General features: G+C 43.4%; 1 protein-coding gene across 4 annotated transcripts; it reads left to right on the forward strand.

Moving 5' to 3' along the window:
- Window positions 1–549: 549 nt before the first annotated feature.
- LOC121063531 (gap junction beta-6 protein) lies at window positions 550–11361 on the forward strand. 4 transcript variants are annotated; one of them, XM_040544036.1, is made up of 3 exons: window positions 550–704; window positions 1022–1099; window positions 9397–11359. In XM_040544036.1, exon 3 carries the CDS (start codon window positions 9419–9421, stop codon window positions 10208–10210), a length of 792 nt encoding a protein of 263 aa, XP_040399970.1. In that variant the 5' UTR covers window positions 550–704; window positions 1022–1099; window positions 9397–9418; the 3' UTR covers window positions 10211–11359. The 4 variants fall into 4 exon arrangements, with proteins under 4 accessions (XP_040399970.1, XP_040399969.1, XP_040399971.1 ...); XM_040544035.1 differs by having other exon boundaries at window positions 554–704; window positions 1025–1099; XM_040544037.1 differs by lacking the exon at window positions 1022–1099 and having other exon boundaries at window positions 568–704; window positions 9397–11361.
- The last annotated feature ends 919 nt before the right edge of the window (window positions 11362–12280 follow it).

Raw genomic sequence — 12280 nt, forward strand, 5'->3', positions numbered from 1 at the left:
ATGTACTACTGTACTGTATGTTTTCTTCAGAAATTTAGGTAGAGGATTAGAAACCTCTAGTTTGATGTGCATGTGTGCAAGATGGAGAACTCAGAGTTTCAGGCAGGGATTTTTGAACCCAAAGGTTAAGAAACTGAAGTGTTTCCTCAGCAACTGTATTCCTTGGAAACAGAAAACTCTGCAAAGTAGGTCTTGTAGTGACACAGATCTGCAGCCCGCTGGAAGCCTGCAGGCTTGTTGGGTGCTGCTGTAGCATTTCAATCACCTTTTAGGACAAACTTGGGAAAGCCAGCAGCTCTGGGCTTTTCCGGCTGCCGTTTGCCAGTAATTCTGTTATGATTTTCATAAGTAAAGGCCTCCGTTCTTTTGTCCCGAGGAAAAGGCCTGGGTTTGACGAGACAGAGCACGGGGGCCAGGCAGGAGGGGACGGAGCGGGGCAGGGGCACGGGAGAGGCCCCTCAGAGCCAGGCCCCGCCGCGGGGCCGGGCGCCCCCATGCCGGCCCCGGCCCGGCCCCGGCGGGCGGAGGCGGGCTTGGGGCGGGTTAAAAGCGGCGGCAGGTGAGCGGGGAGGGACCTCAGAGCCGCGGGGCGGCGAGCCGGGCACCGGCCGCTCCGCTGCTACAGCCGGACCCGCAGCCCAGCCCAGTCCGGGGTAGGGGGCTCCCGGGGCGCCCATCTCCCTACGTGGGCACCGACGGGGCAGGTGAGGGGTGAGGCGGGAGGGAGGGAAGGAGGGAGCTGGGGCCGGCCGCCGGGGGAGGCCGCTCCACGGTGCCCTCCGTGAGGCGAGGGACGGGGGTGCGGGGCAGGCCCGGCTCGACACGGGGCCGCCGCGCTCGGTGCCGCCCGGTGAGGGGCCGGGACCCACCTCAGCCCGGCCCCGAGCCCTGAGGCGCTGCCCGGGCGGGCTCCCGGCTCCCCTCAGCCCGGCCTCACGCTTCCCTTCCCCAGCTCCGGCGTGCTCCTGAGTGCCTAACAACTCTTTTTTTTCTTTCTTCTTTCCCCCTGCTTCTCAATCAGCAGCTCTCTGCGAGCACGTTATGTGAAGCACCCGACCGGCTAAAACCCCGAGCGAGCTAAAGGCTTCTGCAATTACAGGTAATTCGTGACACACCTACCGATGCTGAGAGTTGCACTGAGATAAACAGCTTGCATCAGTGCAACTGACAGGTCTGGTGAGCACCTGGGCACACACTGGAAACATTCCTCAGAATCACGGGGGAATAGGAAATGAGAGGTGTGAGTCAGAAATAAACGTATCTCTGGGTGTCGGGGTGGATGGGATCGTGCGAGGAATGAGTGCTATTTCAATAAAACTCAAGAGATGTGTTGGAGTAAGAACAAGAGTGCTTGGCATGCTGATGTGGATGGCACTTGGCTGCTTTTGGGTGGCATTCAGGGTATGGCTGTTTTTCCTGTCACTAGGTTTTCCTAGGTGTTACTTTTCCCATCTCTTGTGTTGAAGAATCTCTCTGTTTATTTACTTTTTATTCCCCCCCACACACACACATAGAAGGATGTATTTTTGTTTTGTGCTTCATTGGATTTTACCATGTGGCATAGAAATATTCTAAGAGAGCAGGCAGAGGGTTAAAAGAAGGAAGTAGCCATTTGTCTTAAGTGTATTCTTTTTAAACCCTGTCTTTCTGAATTTGATCACTAATAAGCTTGCTGTTGAGTGTGGTTTATTTGAAATGATATGTGGGTTTCGGTCTGGGTTGTATTTGTATTTACCACAACATACGTGTGTGCACTGAGCTGACAGTAGAGCAAAATAGTTTCATCCTTGATTTTTGTTAGTGAAGTTATGTAGTTTCTAGTCTCCCTTGGTCTCTGGTGTTCAGCCTGGAAACCCTGCTTGCTGAGAGGCTTGACCTAAAGTAAGGTAGGAAAGGCAGCTGGCAGGAAGATGTACAGGCATTTGTAGAGACAGACAGCTGAGGACAAGGCAGTGGTGGCTCAAGCCTCAGCCTTCTGCAGTAAGCTTGGAGAAGGAGACACCTCCACATGTCAGCTGGGGTTTGCAGTGTATTTTTCCAGGTGAGATTTACAACATGCTTGCAGAGCCATGAGATTGTTCCTATAGTGAACATCCATCAGGACTTAAGTCCCCAGAACTGTCAGTCTCTTCATTGGTAGAAGGACTACATATCGCAGAGACTAAACATGGAGCAATAAAAAGTCATGAATTGAGATACATCTCTGGAAGAATTCATTTCTTTCCTGATGGGGCTAGTTCTCTCAGATTTCTGAAGCTTGGGCCTCTGCCTGCTTTGTTGTTTTGCATCCCTTGAAGTCTAACCCAGACAGATTACTTGGGCAGCCTCATTTAACTCTTACAAAAAGTAACTATACAGTGAAAAAGATACAGCAGGATATCTTAGTATCTGGTAAATTAGCAGCAATTTGAGGTTTAAGTTATTCTAAAAAGCATTTCATTCATTCAGTTGAATGAATTCAGTTCTCCTGTCAGTAGAAAGGACACTTCATAAGTTCAATTTTTTTTTTTTCTTCTTGGTGTTCCTGTGAACAGTTTCAGTGCAGTAAGTGGCTCGAGAAGCTTCAGCAAACAGGAGCATGGATTGAATTTTTGTTTTTCTTCCGCTGTTTTTCCTTCTGTTTGTCACTGTTTTTAATTGCTATTAGTGATGACTGATAACTTATCTGAAAGGAGAACTGACTCTTGCCTGACTAAACAGTCTTTTGCGTAAAGAAAAGTCTGAAATGATGATACATGAGGAAAGATAAGGTGCTGTCATAACAAAAGGAGTGGGGGGGGAAAAAACCCAAACACATCTATTAATAGCTAAAAGAAAGTTGAAAACTAATTCTATTCCTGATCTCATGCATAGTTCTTCCTGTAATAGATATTTTTTAAAGGAAAAACTTGATTTCTATATCTGCTTTTGTTAAAAGAGATGCTAACAAAATACCCATTCAAAGAAAAACTAGACTGCAGTATAAAATCATCACATATATAAACTTATTCCGTATTTCTGAAAGAGTGCAAGCTTTGTGTGTGACAGACAGTAACTTGCTGAAACATGGTGAATTTGTAGAGGGGAATATTGGATGTTTGCCTTGGGTGGGGGAGAAGGAAATAAGAATTAAATAACTAGATTTTAAAAAAATCTCTGCAAATAATGCTGCTATTTTCATGACTGGGAGCAAAGAATAGTGCACTGAAGATGTTCTTTAAAAATAGGGAAATAGGATGCCAACATCAGTAAAGAAATAATCCTCAGGAATTTGAGTTCTCTTTTGAAGCAAGAAGTTTTAAGCAGTCTTTCCCCGCTAACCTTTCCTTCAGAAATGTCTGATGGGCCAAATTCCAGTTGGAATTCTTCTGCCGTGTTATGCCTTCAAGCATGACTGTTTTTTCTGATGCCCAGTTTTCCACGAGCGGAGTGAATTTTGTGCAGAGATGTTCTGGAGGATGCTAATTCTTAATTTACAGTTGTGGGCTGGTGGAGGAGCTACATGTGTTTCTGAACATGCTTGGGAAATGACTTAGTCAGTAAGGGCATGAACACAGGACAGGCTTAATGTGGCGATCGGTGTGGAGCGGAACCCTTAAAGCTGTTGATAATTACTTAGCAATGTTTTTAACATTTAACTGCATGCGTGTGGGGTCATAATCTGTCATGTTAAAGGCTATTTCTGGGTTTTACACAAGGCTTAGAGCAAAAAATGCATCCTGTTTCCATAAACTTGAGTAGAAGAAATGTACAATGCTTGCTGTGTTCAGACCTGCAGCTGTCAGAGGTTTCCTGTTCCTGATTAGTCCTTGCGTGTTCCTGTGTCAAATCAGATAAACTGTAACTCCTATCTGTCCTAGCTCTTCTGTTGCTCTCCAGTTTCCACTCTGATCTGGAGATAGGTGTTCAGAACAAAGTTTAAGAGCTACTAGAGAAAATTGCACAGGCTTTTGTGATTGTTAGACTGCTCTTTTGATACTTATTCAACTTCTTAGTAAAGAAGTAGAGCTATTGACACTTGAGGAGCATGCAGTTGGAACATTCTGAATATCCTGCTGTAAAATTAAAATATCTGGAAGTTTAATAGTGAAATGAAAAGATTTTGCTTTGATGAAGTCTTGAATTCAGAGCTGCATCTTACAGTGTGAACTCTGCATTGAAGCTATAGTAACGTGGGGAGCTGTGTTCTTCAGTAGTGGGAACATCCTGAACAGAATTAAACTCTGTGCTTCAACTTGGAGCTGGTACTTACTTACCTGTTTTGGTGCACTGATAATGAAGTATGAATCTGTGAAGCCTACAGTGGGGCATGGCAGACCAACCACAGGAGATAGTGAGACTGTTATCCCACTTAGTGTCTGGGAAACTGAGGCATGGCACAGGCTTAAAGGTAAGTAGGTAGTCTGGGAGTTGGCAACTAAGTGCTCTAGCCTCTATGCCAGACTTTCATGATGAGATAAAAAGGTGCTGTCTCTGGAAGAAGTTAAATATGTTTTTACTAAGAGCTTCTTGGGATCTGTCCTGGTAATACTTTGTGTTTGTTTCTTTTTCAGTATAGCACCAGAACTAACTCAACAATATAATAAAATCTTCATGCTTGCACTCTTGCTTACAAATAACTTCACTCTGCCAACACAGGGTCTAGCTTATGCTGGTAACAAGCTGCTGAAATTCAGGTTTGGCTGTTCTTCAAACTTGGATAGGAGACAGCATATATAGCTCTAAGACGCTTTGATGCTGGTGGCAGCCCCTCTCCTGGCTGGTGCTTACAACGTAACTGTGTAGATCAAGACCTGAAGGGAAGATTGTATCAGCAGAGCTGTTAAACATGTGCTGTACCTCAACAAACAGTAATACTTCTTGTGTGAATGTGGGCCATAAAATAGCTTTTACCTTTTATCTGGAGCAGATCAGATGTTCTAAAGATTTTTTCCTTGGATGAAATTGTGTTGGAACTGCTGCTCTCAGGCATCTGAGTTACCTCTCTGTCCACTGCTCTGGCCAGGACCAGTGAGTGCTTTTTTGCTGGTTTATCTCAGCTAATGTATTCCTACGTTGAATAAAGTGACGTTTCTTTGTAGACTACTGATCTTATATCAGTATCTGGAGGCACTACGGAAAGTGGCAGAGTGTCACACCAGACTGGTGAATCCTGGTACTCTTAATAATGTATTTTATGTTGTTTTCACCTTTGCTGTACTTCTAACTGTGTGTGCTGAAGCCATGACTTTAACCATTGACTAATGATTTCTCAGTGTAACAGTTCCTAACAGAGTGGGGAAAAGAAAGAAAGCATCTGCTAACTAGCTGTATTCCTAAATGCTGGTGCTCAATGGCAACTGTCCTTGGTCTTGTGCTTTGCGGAGATTTTAGTGGGTGTATGCAGAATGCTGTGATTGCAGTTTAATGTAGACTTATAGGAACTATTTTAAGTAGTAAGCAGTCTAGTCATGGCAGCACAGAGCTCAAGACCTGCCCAGAAGCTGGGGAAATAGTTAAGCTTTCTTTTTCCCCCCCTAGGAAGCTCAGGTACTGTTAGTGGGCTAGACAGCAGCAAGACGAGAGCTACATTTTATGTGCCTCTCCATGGGTTGTGTGATCACCTAGAACTACTTCCTTCATTGCTAGCTCTTTGGTGGAGCATGGTGATTTCTAATGATCACTTTTAACTCCTACTGAAACAGCTGTACTATCCTGCTCTTCGGATTTCTCAGATGAAGGAACAGAAGGTTCAGCTGACAGCAGGACAGTGATTTATGCTGAGAGCTGTAAAGGCTTATCTTTGTGCCCATTTTTCTTTTTTTAAGAAAATGTAACACTTAATTTTGTCTCATGTAAAGGTGCATTCTAAATGCTTAGCTCCTCAGCTTCACTGGCTTATCTTCTGTTCTTCTAATGCTCCTCTCTTATTTTCATTCCCAGTCCCTACTCCCACTTTACTCTTTTTTGCCCCAATTTCACCCAAGTTTGTGTGTCTAACTTATTCTTATAACATGCTTTACTTCTGGGATGAGCAAAGCAGGTAAGTCGCTGACTGCAAACTGTAATTTCTGTATACATTTAGGTGGATCGTCTTACGCATAAATAGTATCTGGAGTGACTCTAAAAATAAGAGTTAGCACCCGTTAAAGGGGAATAGTTTTCCTGCTTTCTTCTTCTTTGGTCAGCCAGACAGTTAATATTTTACTTCCTAGTAACATGGTCTTGAAAGCAAGTATTCGGAAGAAAGATAACGTCTGATCATGAGTCAGCACCCTAGCTTTTGAGTAAGTTAGGAGTAAATGAGCCATCACATCACTACAGATAGCCCAAGCTGGATGCCTAGCTGGAACAATCTGAATCGATGGGTTAATAGTGTGAAGGGCCGTTCTGAGTTACCTTGAATTCGGCTTTGGTCATTGTGTCTCTTTACTGGAGAGGAAAGTGGGCACTGCAGAGCAGTTTCTGAATTGCCTTTATTACGTTCTCTAAATTGCGTTGTTGAGATGCTTAAAGCAAGCCAGTAGGAAACACTGGTTCCAGAGTACTTGGATGGAATTCAGGCTGCCTGAATGTGGCCCTACAATCTCAGCTGTGTTGCTCTTTGGGAGTTTTACTGGTTGCAGTATCTGATGATCAGTGCTTCTATCGATCTCTCGAATGTCTCAGAAGTCACATGCCTCTCCACCAGCATAAAATCAAGTCAAAGGCAAGGAGGGGCAAAGGTTGTTGACTTCCTCTGCAAGCAGCAGGAGGAACGGGATGGTGGCAGGAGGGGTAGAGGAGATAGTTGGAGGACTTGGAAAGGTGGGTGGGAATGGTGGAGGGGGGAAGGTTTGGGTAGATATGACAGGCAAAGACCTTTTTTTTTGGGGGGGGGGGGGAAGGAGAGGAAGTGGCTCAATGAGCCTGAGGCTTGTTTTACTTGCCAGTCAGGTCAGATGAAGAAAGACTGCCTCTCCGAAGTGTAGTGGCTTTTTCTGCACACATCCAGATATGGACGTGTTTTTGGTAGGATTAAAGCTCAATATACTCTCAGAGGCGATGGAACAAGTCCAGTGGATGATATAGTTTCATAATATATTGTCCTCAGCAGTGATGTTTCCTCAACCACTTTTCCCCACTGGCTGCTCAATCTATTCCATAAATTGCAATATATATATTTTTAAGTGCCTTTCAAATGGTTTGTGGGGCTGTGTGCTAGTGAAATGGGTCAGGTTGGGGGGAGGGGGGGAACAACAACACATACTTGTACTGGGAATAACTTCTGAACAAACTAGTTGGGTGTTTGTTGTAATGTACCCCTGCAGTGCTGCAGGAGATGGAGAGCTGCAGTGTGACCTCAGGAACGACCAGTGGTGAGGAAGCATCTGTATCTGGCTTTGCCACCAAAGACAAGGTACCCTTTAACTACACCCTGAGGTGATTTATTTTGGAATCCCCTTCTGCACAGGGAGACAAGGAGTGATTGTACGTGGAAACAAATTCTCGTGAAGCTGTAGCAACAGCAAGGCAGCAGTTTTGGTGTATGTCGATAAAGGAAAGCTTATGAGGAGGGAGTATATATGTTCCACTTCTCAGACTCTCATGTTGTAAGGAGATAGTCATCGTGCCCTCTTCTGTCAGCTGAAACAAGAAATGTAAGGAGTCTGGTAGATTTAAATGATGGGGTTTTGATGTGTGTGTTGCCACAGTTGACATGGTGCCCATTTTGTACAGGACTTATACTCCAGTGTGCATAAGCATGTAAAAACAACCTTGTATTCACATCATGGTTAAATTTCCTCAATTTGCCTGAGCTATCATCATCTTTGCTCTGTATTGTATGTGACTTACAGGGTGTGTGTAATTCAGTTGGAAGGCAGTAAGGTTTTTCCCATTGTTCAAAATTGGAGTGCAATGCAGAAGATAGTTCCAAAGATATATCTTTTTTTCTTGTGCAATGTGACCTAGCTCAGAGTTAGTAAAAATCTTAACTACATCACGTGATAACTGCAGTGGCCTTTGCATCAGCGGCTACTGACCTTTCTCCAAAAAACAGGATTACTTTTTTTTATTGGTGCCCTATGCTGTAAATGCCAAAGGAAGATGACCTCTGGAAGACGATGGAATTCATAAAGTTGAGAAATGCCTTGACAAGGCAGTTCAGAACAGAGGTCAATGAGTCCTTTTTAAAGTGTCTGCCTGATGGGCACAGGAAATGTTGGTTTCTTAATTTCAGAGTAACGTGCAAACACCTCTCTGTAAATCAGTCTGAAGGGGGTGGAGGTGTGGAATGCCTCTTAACGCTTTCTGTGAATGGTTGGCTGGATTTGCTTGGCTTCCACAAACAATTGCAGTGTTCCTGGGGAGGCAGGGGGGAGGCAAAGGTGAAAGGTGCTCTAGGTGATCCTGCTTGGCAGGGTGGTTGGACTAGATGATCTTCAGAGGTCCCTTCCAACCTCGGCCATTCTGTGATTCTCTAACTCATTACAGTGCTCTGAAATGCTGCTTCTGTTGAAGAGTCTCTGAGCTACTGTTGGCTTGTTTGAACTCTTCAAATGTTGACTTCAGCTTTCTCCCAGCCTCTTAGACTTCTCCCCTATTCCAGCCAGTGTTATTAAGGGAAAGTTGCTTGGACAGGCATGGAGAATGAAGTCCTGCATCTGACTGGTTATCCAAGGCTATTTTTTGTAGTTAGTGGAGAGAAACACAACTTTGGGATGTATCTCATAATATTGATTTTTTTAAACATCCACCTCAAGATAAGAAGATGGATCATGACCAAGGTTTCCCTACTGTGGAGTTTGCTTCAACTAACAGTGCAGAGCGCCCTACAGTCACATCCTTAAAAATCTGGAATGCAGGTTATCCAGATCTTCTCGTAAGGCAGAAGCACTCCTCAAGGTCTCTCTCTTATTCCTGGAATGTACTCATGAAAATGGATTGTACAGGTTTTGTTTTCTAGTTTCTTCAGTTTTCTGTAACTTTCACAGAGCTTCTTCACCACACCCTGAGAAGTCCAGAGGCTCTAGTAGTTTCTCATTCTGCTTACGTTTCAGCATAACACCTTACTTTTGACTGATGTCATCTTTCATTCTTCATTACTGCTGTCAAAACTAACTGATGTTGTAGCTTTTAAGGCCATTTCCATCAATTTTCCCTGCCTGACTTTCCTCATTGATGCAGCTAATAGATATTTTCAGTTGCCAAATACACATTGAAGTAAGATGAAGTTGATTCCATCTCTGTAATCAAGTAATGAAATACAGCCTGCTGAAATGTGGTTATGGTGTCACTTTGCTTATAGGTAAGACCACTCTATCAGCAAGATGTTACCACAGCCCGTTAATGCTCTGCAATTATCCAACATTGCCTTTATTTTATAATGTGTGCTTGATAGTGTTTGTTTCCCATCCTGATTAATCTTTATTTTGTTTGTTTTTTGTCTTGTCTTAGGTCATACGATTAAAACGAGACAATGGATTGGGGATCTCTGCACACCATTTTGGGAGGTGTAAACAAACACTCCACCAGCATTGGAAAGATATGGCTCACGGTCCTATTCATCTTCCGCATCATGATCCTGGTTGTGGCTGCAGAGAGAGTCTGGGGAGATGAACAAGATGACTTTGTCTGCAACACTCTGCAACCTGGTTGCAAAAATGTTTGCTATGATCACTTTTTCCCCATCTCTCACATCAGACTCTGGGCCCTGCAGCTGATCTTTGTCTCCACACCTGCGCTGCTGGTGGCCATGCACGTAGCTTACAGGAGGCACGAGAAGAAACGGCAGTTCAGAAAGGGAGACAAGAAATGCGAGTACAAGGACATTGAAGAAATCAGAAGCCAGAGGTTTCGTATTGAGGGTTCCTTGTGGTGGACATACACCAGCAGCATCTTCTTCAGACTGATCTTCGAAGCAGTCTTCATGTATGCATTTTATTTCATGTATGATGGGTTCCGAATGCCTCGCTTAATGAAATGTAATGCTTGGCCCTGCCCCAACACGGTAGACTGCTTTGTTTCTCGACCTACTGAAAAGACAGTGTTTACTATTTTCATGATTGCAGTGTCCAGCATTTGCATTCTTTTAAATGTGGCCGAATTATGTTACTTACTGACAAAATTTTTTCTCAGAAGATCTAAAAAAGCTGGAAATGCAAAACATCACCCCAACCACGAGAATAAAGAAGAAACCAAACAAAATGAGATGAACGAGCTAATATCTGATAGCTGTCAGAACACAGTTATAGGATTTTCAAGTAGCTAAGGTAGTGCCAGTGCTGGTACTTACTCTTTTTGGAGTAAATATTATTTGTCTAAAGGCTGCAAATGAAATTTATGCTAAACAACTTATATTGGGTGTGATTTTTGCTATGTAGTAGCATGTGTCAATTATGCACTTGTTTGGAAAGGAAAGAAAAGCCAGGGCAGCCTAAACATGTGAAATTTATATGAGGGTTAAATAGGGAAGTGTATCTTCCTATGAACATCCTTACATGCTGATACAGTTTCTGTAAACTATCTGCAACAGCAATAAGAACAAAATTCTTCCCAAGGTAGACATTCTAATGTTACAAGATGTTTTGTAATAGCGATAGTTTTTACTCGTGAACTGACAATTAAAATATTTTTGTAAAGTCTAAGATTCCATGTTACTTAAGGTGTTACAGTAAGTAATTGACTCTGTTTTGACTAGCAGGCTTATGCAAGTAAACCCTGAAATACCATACTCACAGAGAGGAGATGGTAGTAGGCCACATCTTTACAGCTTTGCAAGCACTGCTGGGGTCTGGACAGGTAACTTGAGGCACCTGCATAGCCCCTGCTATAGGGGAAGCTGTGTGAAAACCCACCACAGGTAGTGGATAATTAGGGTAGCTAGGTTCTGAGTGCAAAGTCATGCATAAAGCCAGCATGACAACACTAGAGGCAGTCTGAGTAGACCCACTTTGAACATCTAGCAGACAAGATATAAGTATTCTTATTAATCTTTTCATTGTGTCCTGCCAGTTTTATAGGAACATACATAATTTTATGTAAATATTCCACTTACACATGTTTGTCTGTAATGTATTAGCTGTATTTAATTCTTTATACTATATCACATCATGGAACCTTTTGTGTTTTAATTTTTTCGTGGTAGACTGGTGCTGTTGTGAAACTAGGGCCTCTTTGGTTTTAAAGACATGGAAAAGTATCTTAAACACTGGAAATGGAGAAAGTCTGAATAAAAGGCAAACACTTTAAACTTTGGCAATGAAGTGAGAGTCTATATGTGACTGCTAGTGCTATATGTGACTGCTAGTGAAATCTTGAGCAGTTTATGAAAGGTTCTGTTTCTGAGCAAGGACTTTACATCCAAAGTACACATGGGCACTCATTCCAAGCCTGAGTTGATATCTGGATTCTGTTGTACCTCCACTACAGGGGGGAAATGTGTAACTCCTGTCTGCACAGCGGTATGTGGTTTTGAGATGGATGTGCTGTTGAAAGTAAAGGATCCTGAAAGGTCAAAGAGGTGACTGTGGTAAGACTCTAGCTACGGTGCTTTCTCTCCTATTTTCAGTTGCCTCTCTTCATAGTAAGTCATGAATCCCCAGTCCTTGTAGTTGCTCTTTTTCATACTGGAGCAAATGGGTTAGCATCATTGTTCTTGTACCATGAAGCAAGTTTTTCAAAGGGCCAGTGCAGGTATCCCTAGGAGCAGCGATTGCACCAGGTGCATAAATCACCTTCAGTTTTAAATTTCCCTTCTGTTTTTCTGTTGCATCTCACTTTTTCTTACTTCGTGCCCATGTTCTAAGAGCTTTCGGTTTATTTCTTGCTTTATGTAGGATCCTAATAGGGTGCAGGCACAAGCAGCAGTGAGAGAAGATACCTAACATCAGATCTGTCCCCAGATGAGACCCTAAACTGATGGCTGTCGTTTATCTATTCTCTTCTACTGACAAACTCCTGATCTTCCCTGCATTTTCACTTTCTCTCATTAATCACTGTTCTGAAAAGAAATTATTGATAGTCTTCTGAATGCATCTACACACAAGCTTGAGGGGAAAAAAGTATAAGTACAAAACTGTAAATCTGTATGCTTGGATCGTTCTCTCTGCTGACTGAAAATCCAAGCAGAAAGGAAGAGCAATACAAGAGCTTGCCTTTGTAGGCATTGTTACTGATGGCCTTGCAGCTGCTCCAAGTAGTACAGACTACATGGACTGCTATGACAATGGTATAAACCTAATTACTGTTCTGGAGCTGCTCCTTTACAATGGGTAAGGTCAGTGCTTGGGCAGTACCTCACTGCCCCTGCCCAGCAAATTGCCTCCCCCCCATTCTGTCA

This window comes from Cygnus olor, chromosome 1 (genome assembly GCF_009769625.2).
Source record: "Cygnus olor isolate bCygOlo1 chromosome 1, bCygOlo1.pri.v2, whole genome shotgun sequence".
Lineage (NCBI taxonomy): Eukaryota > Metazoa > Chordata > Aves > Anseriformes > Anatidae > Cygnus > Cygnus olor.